Source organism: Bos grunniens, chromosome 3 (genome assembly GCF_055505025.1).
Source record: "Bos grunniens cultivar Pamir isolate PY7600 chromosome 3, Bosgru_T2T1.0, whole genome shotgun sequence".
NCBI classification, from domain to species: domain Eukaryota; kingdom Metazoa; phylum Chordata; class Mammalia; order Artiodactyla; family Bovidae; genus Bos; species Bos grunniens.
This window is the reverse complement of record NC_141167.1, coordinates 40,893,956-40,909,512: the sequence shown is the minus strand read 5'-3', so window position 1 is coordinate 40,909,512 and position 15,557 is coordinate 40,893,956. Positions and strand designations below refer to the sequence as shown.

General features: G+C 38.3%; 2 protein-coding genes across 20 annotated transcripts in view; one reads left to right on the top strand and one right to left on the bottom strand.

Moving 5' to 3' along the window:
• JAK1 (Janus kinase 1) overlaps window positions 1-2,698 on the top strand; it is a 139,599-nt gene extending 136,901 nt beyond the window's left edge. For all 8 annotated transcript variants that reach the window (XM_086390383.1, XM_086390376.1, XM_086390380.1 and 5 more), the window contains 3 exons: window positions 150-267; window positions 525-635; window positions 1,273-2,698. In XM_086390383.1, the coding sequence (XP_086246509.1) occupies window positions 150-267; window positions 525-635; window positions 1,273-1,383 (340 nt within the window). In that variant the 3' untranslated portion in view covers window positions 1,384-2,698. The remainder of the gene's footprint in view (window positions 1-149; window positions 268-524; window positions 636-1,272) is intronic.
• The window catches only part of RAVER2 (ribonucleoprotein, PTB binding 2), a 137,263-nt gene continuing 124,400 nt past the window's right edge, over window positions 2,695-15,557 (bottom strand). For all 12 annotated transcript variants that reach the window (XR_015160213.1, XR_015160210.1, XR_015160211.1 and 9 more), the window contains one exon: window positions 2,695-4,906. Coding sequence is in view for 7 of the 12 variants with exons in the window: in XM_086390392.1 (XP_086246518.1) it covers window positions 4,760-4,906 (147 nt within the window). In the remaining 5 variants the exon portion in view is untranslated. The remainder of the gene's footprint in view (window positions 4,907-15,557) is intronic.

Sequence of the window (15,557 nt, the reverse complement as noted above, 5' to 3'; positions counted from 1 at the left end):
GGCAGCAGATGTGTGACTAACATATAGCATACACTTACGTGTCTTCGAATGTTATATTCTAAGAAGTCAGCTCTCTAGGCTGAGTTACTCTCATGTTTTTTGGTATGTCCTTCCCAGGAAATGAAGTTTCATGTTCTGCTCTCTTTCAGGTATGCTCCAGAATGTTTAATTCAGTGTAAGTTCTATATCGCCTCTGATGTCTGGTCTTTCGGAGTGACTCTGCATGAGCTGCTTACTTACTGTGATTCAGATTCCAGTCCCATGGCCGTAAGTCAGACTTGTCCTTTGTTTGAATCTGGCCCCCAATGAAAATGTGTCCATCCCTCTGCTTTGTAAGTTTAGTTCATAAAGAATCAGTCAGTGTATTGTAATGGAAAGGAAAAGCATCCTGGACTTTGAGTTACTAAGGAGAAAAGCCTGTTTGTTTTCATTTCCAATTCTAGAAATCCTACTTTAACCTCTCTGGAGTTTATATAAATATGTGCAAAAAGTAAAATATTTCATTTGATTTTTATTTTTCATAGTTGTTCCTGAAAATGATAGGCCCAACTCATGGTCAGATGACGGTAACAAGACTCGTGAATACATTAAAAGAAGGAAAACGCTTGCCATGTCCACCGAACTGTCCAGATGAGGTATTTATGGGCCATTTCGCAGTAATAAAACTGTTTTCACTGCTTGCATTTTAAAATAGATTTCTGATGCTGAATTTCGGCCACCTGAGAAAACCATCTTTGGGGCAAATGAAATGACAACCACACACTGTTCAAGGAAGGAACTCCCTTCAACAGTAGGCTTACCTCAGTGAGCACCCGAGAGGAGCGTATTTTGACGTTACCTTATTGTGACAATCAGTTTTCTGTATTTCTAACTGAACTGCTTTAAGACTAATTCTTTAGACTATTTAAGTACATTGAATAGTATGTATGAGCCAAAGAATGAAGCAGCCAGTATGGAAATCTGTAGTCTAAACTGAGCTATAACATCACCCTTAAATTGGCTTACAGTAATTTGTGGCCTGGATTTTTTGCAAGGTCAGTTAAGCCATGAACTTCTCAAATATTAAAATACTTATGAATAATATTAAGTATTAATATTTAATACTTATAGATGTGCCACATTTTCTATATTTTAAGTTATTCAAATACTCTTGTTTTATAGTAGGACTTAAGGAAACTCATTCACATTTTCAAAATTATGTTCTTGATGTTTCTATACTTAAAAAAAAAAAAGCTCCTAAACATTTTTTTACTGTTTTTTTTTTTTAAATAGGTTTATCAACATATGCGAAAGTGTTGGGAATTTCAACCATCTAATCGGACAACCTTTCAGAACCTTATTGAAGGATTTGAAGCACTTCTAAGAAGCATGAGTAACATTTAAATTCTAATGTGTCCTCCTACCCCCAACCAGTACCCAAGCCATTTACAAAAATTGTTACTGGAAAAAGTTTGTATTCTGTCTAAAAAGATACCAGGGTACGTATCCATATATAAGGCACATATTAAGCATATTACACATGCTTAACATGTGTAAGTACTTCCTCTTTAAATTTGATACCTGTAACATAGTGACAACCAAAATATTGGAAAGCACTTAAGCACTCCTCCTTTTGGAAAGACTATATCACTGTTTGGTTAGTTTACCATCACAGTTGAAAACCAGAATGGGATTTCTCAAAACAAGAGGAGCTGACCAAAGTAGAGTCTCAAGATGATTGCTTTTTCTTAGCTGCCAGTTGATATGAAATAAATATTTTCTGGCACCTAAAGATAAGGATTGATGAATTTAGCCAATACTCTAATATGCCCTCAAATTTCAATATCTATACCATGATAGATGAAACATTCTTGAAATATAGATACCAGTTAGTTAGTATACTATTGTCTCTATACAAAGATGAGTGTATTCCTGTCAACAGTAGGACATAAACTTTGAGTTGTTTTTGCAGTGGCTTAGCTCCTGTCCCCTTGGGTGACCAGCGGTACCCATTTTTGAGAAGACTGGTCATACATACCCAGAGGGGCAGCTGTGGAATAGACACTTTGCTGCATGACATTAATTCTTGAGAACTAAACCTGTGCCAGTGCTTCCCTAAACAGTATACCCTTTAATCAGAACCGAGGCCAACAACCTGCATACATGCTTTTCAGAAATGTCAGTGTATAGCCTTTTGTAACTCTACCACTTTGGGGCAAGCTGTTCCAGCATTGGTTCTGGATGCTGATGATTGCATATATACCATGTACATTGCACTGTTCTTAGAGTGTTTCAGTACTTACCATCCATCTACAAGAGTCGATCACTATTTTGACCATCATCACCCTATTGTGCAAAACTTGAAAGACCCAGCCAGAAGACTATGGAGTTCAGGATCCACTAGGCGGTTTTCAGTTTGCTTGGAGACTGCTGGGTAATCAAAATGTCAAATCTGATTCAATGTGAACTGTAGATCTTTTTTGACCAAGAGTCTGCAAAACTTTCTGTTGATGCTGTCTATTATTTGTTTGATATCATTATTTTTCCCCCTTGATCCTGAAAAGAGTTTTATGTATTGACTGGATGGCAGCAATAAACTTGCCATTTATAAATCTGTTCAATAACCCTGCATCACAAATGTCTCTGTCTGTATCAAACCTGTGGCCACTCTCTATGCACTTTGTTTACTCTTTATACAAATAAATATATGGAGCCTTCACATGCATATGCCTTTTAATATTAAGAGTTCATTTTCAAAGCATTACAAACAATTTGTTTACATAGAAAAACAACAGTATGGACTGGTGGGGAGAGCATGGGTAATGGTCCTTATACTAACACCACTTGAGTCATGTGTCATGTCTCCTCTCATGTCCCAGTGGGGCACAGGCCAGTATGGATGGCAGACCCACACCTGTTAACTCAAAGTACCTTTTAGTTCTTTCAACCTCTTTCTGCTTATATTTCTACAATTTCCATCTTCGCTTTCTTCTGCTGTCATAGAGTTATGACAAAGCACTGAAGAGGCTCAGTGCAACAGGAAAACAAGAAGTGCAGAGCATGGGGAACCCATTTTTCATCTGCTGAGTCAGAACTGAGTGATGCCCATCCTGATTTGGTTATTTATAGGTAGTATACTTACTGGAAATTATCTTAGTTTAACTTTCTAGCTGTCATTTGCCAGTAGAAGTTAATATAAGCAATACATTACAAATCATATATACCAGTTTTAAACTTCTAAAACAGGAGTGATACCCTCTATTATAAAGTCCCTCAAATACAAGATACTTAAAGATCTGATTTCAAAAAGACTAGGATCACTGAGACCCCTCAATTCTACATCATCAATTAGTGTCTCATAACAAAGAACAAACTTAGACATTCTGGATAGCAAAAGGGTTTCTCATGCATTTTGAATACCAAGGTCTTCAGGAAATGGTGATGTCAAAAGTTATGTGCAGTAAACACAGTTCTTTCGAAAGGAAGCTGGATAAAACTGGGTTAAACACCTGGGTAATTTTTCAGCCTAACACACTGCAACTGAATAAGAAACAAAGCAGAGAGAGAGGTATAGCTTATTATCTAAGAATGGTTATAAATACTGTTACCTCATAAGACCCCTTTAGAAATGGCAGAATTGACTGCTTTACTGTGGAAATAGGGCATTTGATGACCAAAACGTGTAAATTAATCATCACTATTATACGAAACAAGACTTAGAAACCTATGTTTCTTGCCACTTACTTGCAAAATTCAAGTCTTTTTGTAGGTGTAAAATAAAAGGATTAGGGAATGAATGGTATTAGATCAGGAGTCTGTGAACTTTATAAAGGGCCAGATAGTAAATATTTTATGCTTTGCAGCTACTCAGCTCTGCCACTGTAGCACAAAAATTAGCCATAGATGATATGTAAGTGAATAAGCATGGTTGTGTTTGAATAAAATTTTATGTATGGACACTGAAATATGAATTTCAAGTCATACTTTTTTTTCCTCCAAACATTTAAAAATGTAAACATCATTCTTAGCTTGCAGGCAGTACAAAAACAGGTGGAGGACTGAATTTGACCACAGGGAGTAGTTTGCCAACCCCTGAAATTATTACTAGATCACCAAAGCTACTTAAAAAAATACCTTTTCCCCCCTACAAGAGGTATTAGTGGTAAATAATATATTAAGCGTAAAGCATCGGTAGTGGTATATACCTTGGATGTCACCTCTGTGTTTGAGTTTTACAACACATGACTGGTATCGGGGGGGGGTGATAATGAAGTTTTCATGTAGAGTATAATACTACCAGTCACTGCATTTTTGTACTTGCACTCTAATTCTAGTAAAAGTTCTAAAAATTTGTGAATGAGATTACTTCCAGATAAAGTAAATTGAAATGCACATTGGCTTATCAGAAATTTATTCTAAGGCTTGGGAAACCAAGACTGTTTCCCATTTTATTGCTTCACACTTCTATATATGGTGTCAAAATTATTCCCAGTCCTAAACAAGGAATATTGGAATATATGTTAATTTCCCCAATGGACTAAGTTAATAGCACATTGATTAAGATGTGTCTAATTCTAGTGGAATATGTCCTCAACTGATGTCTCTTATTGCTACTTACTTTTTTGACTTGGCAATTCTGCCTGCTGCACAACACAGTTCGTTCTGGGAAGTTATAAACCCGTAATTTAAAGGATATGGCTAGTCTGAATGTAGTTAAGGCAGCGATGAACAGCAGAGATACTGCAAAGAACCTTATGAGTTTATAAGGAGAGAACTTAACTCAGTACACTCTCTTCTTTTTTAAGTAGGTTTCCATGTAATATGCTCCTGTGCCCTGAGAATGCTGGTCAACAAATTCCACTGAACCACCTTCTGGGGCAGAGACGAGATATGATGAGCCTCGCTTTTCATTTCTTAAAGATGAGACCTATTAGAAAAAGAAACCATAACTAATGCTAAAATCTAAATTAAAATTGGTTGATTTGTTAAAGATATTTATAAGAAAAGCAATTCTACTTGTGATTTGGTATAAAAACAGAATAGCAGGATAAATAACAAAGTTGTAAAAAAAACTATACAAAAGTTTCTATATCAAAGTCATGTGAGGAACTTTTGAAAAATACAAAGCAGCTTCTTAATGCCCTCTGTCCCCGACTCCCCACATTTTCGGGACAGAAAAAGTGACACTGTATTGCTTCCGCTGTTGGTTCGTAGAATCAGAATACCAGTATTCCTCTGGGGAAGGAGCGTGCCTAAGGAATTGAACTGCATATCAAATTAGATGTGAAGTTCATCTAGTAGCAAAACACGTGGCAAGAGAATAAACTAGTAGGTGCAAAAACTAGCAAATGATGTCAACAAAATAGCACAATGAAACATTCCAGAGGACCGCAGGAACTCCAACTTTAGTCTACAAAATAATCACCTGGAAAGCCTGTTAAAATGCACATTTCTGAGTTCTATCTCAGATATTCTAATCCAGAAGTGTTCATGATAAGAGGGGCCAAAATGTTCCTCACAAGTAGTCACAGTAATCGATACGATAAATCTGATTATGTTTCACAACTCATGACCACCTAATTCCTCCCAGTTGTAACTTTGATATTCCTTAGTAAGTCTGTCACACATAGTGTTTAATACACAAGAATGTAGAAATCAGTGTGGTACTAGCACAAAAACAAATATAGACCAGTGGAACAAGATAGAAGCCCAGAGGTAAACCCACACACTTATGGGTACCTTATCGTTGATAAAGGAGGCTTGAATAAACAATGGGGAAAAGACAATTTCTACAGTAACTGGTGGTAGGAAAACTGGACAACTGGGTGTAAAAAGAATAAAATTAGAACACTTCCTAACACCATACACAAAGATAAAATGGATTAAAGACCTACATGTCAGTCCAGAAACTATAAAGCTCCTAAAGGAAAACATATGCAGAACACTCTGACGTATACGCAAGATCCTCTAGAGTAATGGAAATAAACAATGGGGCCCAATTAAAATTTAAAGCTTTTGCACAGCAAAGGAAACAATAAACAAGGTGAAAAGACAACCCTCAGAATGGGAGAAAATAATTGCAAATGAAACTGACAAAGGATTAATCACAAGCAGCTCATGCAGCTCAATACCAGAAAACAAACAACCCAATTAAAAAGTAGGCAGAAGACCTTAATAGGCATTTCTCCAAAGAAGGCATACAGAAAGCCAATAAACATGAAAAGATGCTCAACATTGCTCTTTATTAGAGAAATGCAAATCAAAACCACAAGAGGTATCACCTCAAACTGGTCAGAATGGCCATCATCAAAAAAGCTACAAACAATAAATGCTGGAGATGGTGTGGAGAAAAGGGAACCCTCCTACACTGTTGATGGAAATGTAAATTGGTACAGCCACCATGGAGAACAGTGCAGAGATTCCTTAACAAAGAATAAAATTACCATATGACCCAACAATCCCACTACTGGGCATATTACCCTGAGAAAACCATAATTGAAAAAGACACAAGTACCCCAATGTTCACTGCAGCACTATTTACAGTAGCCAGGACACAGAAGCAACCTAGATGTCCATCAACAGATGAATGGGTAAAGAAGCCGTGGTACATATATACAAGGGAATACTAGCCATAAAAAGGAACACATTTGAGTCAGTTCTAATGAGACTGGATGAACCTAGAGCCTATTATACAGAGGGAAGTCAGAAAGAGAATACTGTATACTAACACATATATATGGAATCTAGATAGACGGTACTGATGAACCTATTTGCAGGGCAGCAACGGAGACACAGAACAGACTTGTGGACACAGCGGGGGAAGGAGACGGACGAACTGAGAGTAGCATTACTGTGTAGAATAGACAGCCAGTGGGGATTTGCTGTGTGACAAGAGGAGTGCAACCCAGTGCTCTGTGACAGCCTAGAAGGGTGGGATGCGGGGGAGGTGGGGGGCGGTTCAAGAGAGGGGGGACATATATACCTATGGCTGATTCATGTTGCTGTATGGCAGAGGCCAACACAATATTGTAAAGCAATTATTCTCCAATTAAAAACATTTAAAAAAAGAATGTAGAAATGACTCATAAGGAAGGCGTCTAGAAGTGCAGAAGAGCCTTCTCACATTACAATTAAAATTAACAATAATGGCCACAATTTTTAAAACCAGATTCAACTTCAAAGGGGACAGACAAGGAGTCTGTCTTCCCTTGTAGATGAAGCCATTCTCAATCACCCATGGTAATTCACCCAAGGTAAAGATGACCAAGGAGGCTCTAGAGCGCCTCTCCTCCTCCCATGGATATGCCAGATGTACACACATGTAGAACAGTTCCTTCTAAAAAAGATCCAGAAGCTAGCTGAGCAGCTCTTACATATTAAACAAACGAGAAAATACCAAAATAGTAGGAAAGGCTGAGATCACTCTCATGATACATCCCAACCCTGGCACAGCACTGCATCAGGAGAGAACTCCCAGTTCTTAGCTTCTCCCTGAGCACTGAAGCATTCAGACTCCACCTCTAGTACTCTTAACTTTGAAGACTCCCACTTGAGGTACAGGTTCCCCAAAATCCTTAGCCCTGAAAGCCAACAGGGCATGTGTTTATGAGATCCACAAAGCTATAGAAAATAAACATTCTTGATGGTCACAGCTCACTGTGACCTGACCCTCAGGGCCAGGTGCAGAGGAAGCAGGTAAAATAGTCCATCTCCCTGTCTTCCCCTGTAAAAGGCTTATCCACATGCTTTAAAAGCTGCTGCCTAAGACCTAGCTCCTACTCTAGCAGGTGCTAGGGGCAGCTGCAGTCTTCCCCAGAGACTGGGGAAGTTGAAGGACACCTCTCCCATCTCCTTCCAGCCCACTCCAATCACTAGTATCTCCCTGGAAGGAGTTTTTACACTGTGCCCCAACTTTTATGTCTGATACCCAAGGAACTGTCCCTGGGTCATCTGGTTTTGAAAGCCAATGGGGCTTGCATTCGTGAATTCTACCGGATTATAGCAAACAAAAATACAATTCTTAATGGATGCAGGTACCACCACCCCTAATCCCTAGTGACTGTACGCCTGTGCTCAGCACAAAGGGAACAGGTGAAAAAAAAAAAAAAAAAAAGCCCATTTCCTTTTCTCCCTGCACAGGGCTTAACTACATGCTCTCAGCTGCAGCCTCAGGGTCCAGGATCTAATCAGCCTGCATCTAGGTGCTAACTGTAGTCCCCACCTTTGGAAATACAAGTCTTAGCATATCCTCTAAATAAGCCACTAAAAGCAAAGAAGTAGGCTCAAAGAAAATAGTCACAAAAGGTTGAAAGCCAATTAAGAGCTCAGGCTGGGCTGAGCAACAGGGTTCATCTCCTACAAGAGACCATTCATTCAAGACTGGAAGAGGTGGCTGTTTTGTATAATGCATAGAGACAATAAAAAAGAAACAAAGGTAATGTTCCAGATGTGCCATGATAAATACCCAGAACAGATCTAATGAACGAAGTGACTTACCTGAGAGTTCAAAACAGTGGTTGTAAAAATGCTCACTGAGGTCAAAAGATCAATGCATGAACAAAGAATTGCAACAAAGATAGAAAATATTAAAAATTGCTAAATAGAAATCACAAAATTTATGAATATAACAAATGCAAAATGAAAATGAGACATCACCTCACACATGTTAGAACAGTTATCATAAAAAATTGGACCAAGCAATTCCACTCCCTGGGTTGGGATTAAACGAAAACACAAATTTAAAAAGTTATATACACCCCAATGTTCATATTAGCATTACTAAACAAGAGTGCCAAAGAATGCTCAAACTACCACACAACTGCACTCATCTCACACGCTAGCAAAGTAATGCTCAAAATTCTCCAAGCCAGGCTTCAGCAATACATGAACCGTGAACTTCCAGATGTTCAAGCTGGATTTAGAAAAGGCAGAGGAACCAGAGATCAAATTGCCAACATCTGCTGGATCATGGAAAAAGCAAGAGAGTTTCAGAAAAACATCTATTTCTGCTTTATTGACTATACCAAAGCCTTTGACTGTGTGGATCACAATAAACTGTGGAAAATTCTGAAAGAGATAGGAATACCAGACCACCTGACCTGCCTCTTGAGAAACCTGTATGCAGGTCAGGAAGCAACAGTTAGAACTGGACATGGAACAACAGACTGGCTCCAAATAGGAAAAGGAGTATGCCAAGGCTGTATATTGTCGCCCTGCTTATTTAACTTATATGCAAAATACATCATGAAAAATGCTGGGCTGGATGAAGCACAAGCTGGAATCAAGATTGCCAGGAAAATATCAATAACCTCAGATATACAGATGACACCCTTATGGCAGAAAGTGAAGAAGAACTAAAGAGCCTCTTGATGAAAGTGAAAGAGGAGAGTGAAAAAGTTGGCTTAAAGCTCAACATTCAGAAAACTAAGATCATGGCATCTAGTCCCATCACTTCATGGCAAATAGATGGGGAAACAGTGGAAACAGTGGCTGACTTTATCATTTTGGGCTGAAAATCACTGCAGATGATGACTGCAGCCATGAAATTAAAAGACGCTTTACTCCTTGGAAGGAAAGTTATGACCAACCTGGATAGCATATTAAAAAGCAGAGACATTACTTTGTCAACAAAGGTCCATCTAGTCAAAGCTATGGTTTTTCCAGCAGTCATGTATGGATGTGAGAGTTGGACTAGAGTGGACTAGAGTGGACTCAGAGTGGACTAAGAAAGCTGAGTGCCAAAGAATTGATGCTTTTGAATTGTGGTTTTGGAGAAGACTCTTGAGAGTCCCTTGGAATATAAGGAGATCTAACCAGTCCATCCTAAAGGAAATCAGTCCTGAATATTCATTGGAAGGACTGATGTTGAAGCTGAAACTCCAATACTTTGGCCATCTGATGCAAAGAGCGGACTCACCTGAAAAGACCCTGATGCTGGGAAAGATTGAAGGTGGGAGGAGAAGCAGACAACAGAGGATGAGATGACTGGATGGCATCACCAACTCAATGGACATGAGTTTGAGTGGACTCCGGGAGTTGGTGATGGACAAGGAGGCCTAGGGCGCAGCAGTCCATGGGACAGCAAGGAGTCGGACATGACTGAGCGACTGAACTTAACTAGGAGTCAAGACATGGAAGTAACTCAAAACTCAAGTGCCCATCAGGAGATGATTGGATTGAGGAGATGTGTTTTCTACATATCTCTATCTATCCTCTTCCCTGGTGGCTCAGTGGTAAAGAATCTGGCTGCTAATGCAGGAGATGTGGATTCAATCCCCAGGCTGGGAAGAACCCTGGAGAAGGAAATGGCAACCCACACCAGTATTCTTGCCTGGGCAATCCCATGGACAGAGGGGCCTAATGGGCTAAAGTCTATGAGGCTGCAAAGAGTTGGATATGACTTGGTGACTAAAAAACCAACAAAATCTACCTATATATAAACACACACATATAGGTATGTATGTGTGTATGTATATGTATATACAATGTATATATACTATATGTATACTTAACCATAAAAAGGAATAAAATACTGCTCTTTGCAGCACTGTGAATGGACCTAGGAAATACTATGGAGAGTGAAGTAAGTCAGAGAAAGACAAATACTGTACTATATAATATCACGTATAAATAGAATCTAAAAAAATAATACAAATGAATGTATATGCAAAATAGAAACAGACTAACAGATACAGCAAATAAACTATGGTCACCAAAGGGGAGATGGAAGGGAAGAGGGGCAAATTAGGGGTATGAGGTTAACAAACTAATACATACAAAACAGAAAAGCAACAAGGATATAATGTACAGCAAAGGGAATTATAGTGATTTATCTTACAATAATCTGTAAGAGTATAATCTGCAAACACTGACTCATAAAGTGATACACCGGAAGCTAAGTACTGTAAATCAACTATTCTTCAATAAACAGTTTTTAAACTTTAAATGTAAATGGATTAAATTGTCTGATCAAAAGACAAAGTGCCTGATGGAAAAAAATCAAAGCCAAACTATATGTGGACTGAGAGTCTCACCAGCTTAAAGGACACACACAGACTGAAAAGTGAAGGGATGTCAAAGCATATTTTTTGCAAATGAAAACAGAAAACAAAGGTAGCTGTACTTACATTAAACAAAATAAACTTCAACCTAAAAAATTTAACGAGACAAAAAGGTCATTATAAAAGATAAGCCAGTTAATCAAAAGGATGTGACAGTTGTAAATATGAGCCCCAAACAAGAATACTTAAATATATATAAAGCAAATAATGATTGTGTAGGGAGAAAAAGAGCAGTGTAATTCAGGGAACTTAAATACTCCACTTTCAAAAACAGATCATTTAGCCAGAAAAATCAGCAAGAAAACATTGGACTTACACTGCATGTTGGACGAGATGAACCTGAAAGACGTAACTTTCCGTCTGAACAAGAATCAAATGCACACTTTTCTCAGGCTCACACAGAACATTCTTCAGGATATATCATATGTTAGGCCACATGTCTTAATAAATTTAAAACGATTGAAATCCTATCTGGCATCTTTTTCAAACATGATTGTATGAAACTAGAAATCAATTGTAAGAAGAAAATTGGAGAGTTCACAAATATGTTGACATTAAACAACATACTCCTGAACAACCACTGGATCAAAGAAGAAATAAAAAAATACTTTGAGACAAATGAAAATGGAAACAAAACATAGCAAAACTTACAAGATATAGCAAAAGCAGTTCTAAAAGGGAAGTTTATAGTGATAAACACTTACAGGAAGAAAGAACATCTTGAACAACTATCTTTATATCTTGAGGAATTAGAGAGGAATAAACTAAGTTCCACTGGAGGAGGAAATGGCAACCCACTCCAGTATTCTTGCCTGAAAAATTCCAGGACAGAAAAGCCTGGCAGGCTATATATAGTCCATAGGGTTGCAAAGAGTGGACTGAGCCCAGTCCCACCAAAGTAAGCTCCAAGCTAGGCAAGAGGAAGGAAGTAACAGGGAGTGGAAATAAATGAAATAGAGATTAAAAAGACAACAGAAAAGATTAATGAAACTAAGAGCTGTTTTTTAAAAAAGATTAACTAGACAAACGTTTAATCAGACTTACTAAGAAAAAGAGAACTTACATCAAGACATAAATGAAAAAGGAGATATTACAACTGATACCACAAAACTACAAAAGATCATAAAGACCACTATGAATTTCTTACATGCCAGCAAGTTGGATAACAGAAGAAATGGACTAATTCCTAGAAAAAACTTAGCAAGACTGGATCATGAGGAAACAGGAAAACAGAATAAATTACTAGTAAGGAAACTGAACCAGTAATCGGAAATCTCCCAGCAAAAAAAAAAAAAAGTTCAGGGACAGACAGTTTCACTGGTGAATTCCACAAAACATTTAAAGACTAATTAATACTAATCCATCTCAATCTCTTCCAAAAAAACAGAAAAGGAAATAACACTTTCACATTATTTTTACAAGGTCAGCTTTACCTTATCAAAGGCAGACAAAGACAGTACAAAGAAAGAAACTACAGGCTTGTATTCCTGATGAACAGTTACAAAACTCCTCATAAAGTATTAGCAAATTGAATTCAACAATAGATTAAAAGGATCAAATTGGATTTATTCCAGCGGTACATGGATGGTTCATGTCAATAAAATAAAACATGACATATACCACATTCACAAAATAAAGGATAAAGATCATATCATCATCTCAATAGATGCAGAAAGAGCATTTGACAAAATTCAACAACCATTTGTGATTTAAAAAGTCAGCAAACTGGGTATTGAGGCACTGCACATCAACATAATAAAGGCCATATATGTCAAACCCACAGAAAACAACCTACGCAATGGTGCAATGCGGAAAGCTTTCCTCTAAGACAAGGACACCACTGTCACCAATTTTATTCAACACAGTACTGGAAGCCAGAGCAATTAGACAAGAAACAGAAATAAAAGGCATTCAAATTAGAAATGAAGAAGTAAAACTATCACTGTTAGCAGATGATATACTGTATTTAGAAAACACTAAAGAATCCACAAAAAAACTGTTAGAAATATTGGGTTGGCCAAAAAGTTTGTTGTTTTCTCTGTAATATCTTATGGAAAACCCCAGTGAACTTTTTGACCAGCCCAAGAATAAACAGAGTTCCAAAGAATAGCACGGAGAGATAAGAAAGCCTTCCTCGGTAATCAGTTGAAAGAAATAGAGAAAACAATAGAATGGGAAAGACTAGAGATCTCTTCAAGAAAATCAGAGATACCAAGGGGACATTTCATGCAAAGATGGGCTCGATAAAGGACAGAAATGGGATGGACTTAACAGAAACAGAAGATATTAAGAAGAGGTGGCAAGAATACACAGAAGAACTGTACAAAAAAGATTGTCATGACCCAGATAATCACGATGGTGTGATAACTCACCTAGAGCCAGACATCCTGGAGTGCGAAGTCAAGTGGGCCTTACAAAGCATCACTACAAACAAAGCTAGTGGAGGTGATGGAATTCCAGCTGAGCTGTTTCAAATGCTGAAAGATGATGCTGTGAAAGTCCTGCACTCAGTATGCCAGCAAATTTGGAAAACTCAGCAGTGGCCACAGGACTGGAAAAGGTCAGTTTTCATTCCTATCCCAAAGAAAGGCAATGCCAAAGAATGCTCAAACTACTGCACAATTGCACTCATCTCACATGCTAGTAAAGTAATGCTCAAAATTCTCCAAGCCAGGCTTCAACAGTATGTGAACTGTGAACTTCCAGATGTTCAAGCTGGATTTAGAAAAGGCAGAGGAACCAGAGATCAAATTGCCAACATCTGCTGGATCATTGAGAAAACAAGAGAATTCCTGAAAAACATCTACTTCTGCTTCATTGACCTTGCCAAAGCCTTTGACTGTGTGGATCACAACAAACTGGAAAATTCTTCAAGAGATGGGAATACTAGACCACCTTACCTGCTTCCTGAGAAATCTGTATCCAGGTCAGGAAGCAACAATTAGAACTGGACATGGAACAACAGACTGGTTCCAAACAGGGAAAGGAGCATGTCAAGGTTGTATACTGTCACCCTGCTTATTTAATTTATATGCAGAGTGTATCATACAAGATGCTGGGCTGGATGAAGCACAAGCTGGAATCAAGATTGCCAGAAGAAATATCAATTTTATGGCAGAAAGTGAAGAACTAAAGAGCCTCTTGATGAAAGTGAAAAGAGGAGAGTGAAAAAGCTGGCTTAAAACTCAACATTCAGAAAACTAAGATCATGGCATCCAGTCCCATCACTTCATGGCAAATAGATGGGGAAACAATGGAAACAGTGACAGACTTTTTTGGGGGGCTCCAAAATCACTGCAGATGGTGACTGCAGCCATGAAATTAGAAGACACTTGCTCCTTGGAAGAAAAGTTATGACCAACCTAGACAAAGCAGAGACATTACTTTGCCAACAAAGGTCCATCTAGTCAAAGCTATGGTTTTTCCAGTAGGCTTGTATGGATGTGAGAGTTGAACTATAAAGAAAGCTGAGTGCCAAAAATTGATGCTTTTGAACAGTGGTATTGGAGAAGACTCTTGAGAGTCCCTCGGACTGCATGGAGGTCTAACCAGTCCATCCTAAAGGAAATCAGTTCTGAATATTCTTTGGAAGGACTGATGGTGAAGTTGAAACTCCAATGCTTTGGTTACCTGATGTGAAGAACTGACTCATTGGAAAAGACCCTAATGCTGAGAAAGACTGAAGGTGGGAGGAAAAGGGGACAACAGAGGATGAGATGGTTGGATGGCATCACTGACTTGATCGACGTGAATTTGAGCAAGCTTTGGGAGTTTGTGATGGACAAGGAAGCCTGGCATGCTACAGTCCATGGGGTCACAAACAGTCAGACACGACTAAACGACTGAACTGAATAATAAACAATTTCAATAAAGTTGTAGAGTACAAAATCAATATAAAAAATCAATTTCTTCTCTATACACTAACAATGAATTACCCAAAAAACAAATTAAGACTACTTAGGAATAAATTTTACCAAGGTGAGAAATTGTACACTGAAAATGTAGGAAAGATGACACAAATAAATGGAAAGATATTCTGTGTTCATGGACTGGAGGTATTATTATTATTAAAATGTCCATACTGACCAACCTAGACAGCATATTAAAAAGTAGAGACATTACTTTGTCAACAAAGGTCCGTCTAGTCAAGGCTATGGTTTTTCCAGTAGTCATGTATGGATGTGAGAGTTGGACTGTAAAGAAAGCTGAGTGCCAAAGAATTGATGCTTTTGAACTGTGGTGTTGGAGAAGACTCTTGAGAGTCCCTTGGACTGCAAGGAAATCCAACCAGTCCATCCTAAAGGAGATCAGTCCTGGGTGTTCATTGGAAGGACTGATGTTGAAGCTGAAACTCCAATACTTTGGCCACCTGATGCAAAGAGCTGACTCATTGGAAAAGACCCTGATGCTGGGAAAGATTGAGGACAGGAGGAGAAGGGGACAACAGAGGATGAGATAGTCGGATAGCATCACCGACTCAATGGACATGGGTTTGGGTAGACTCCAGGAGTTGGTGAA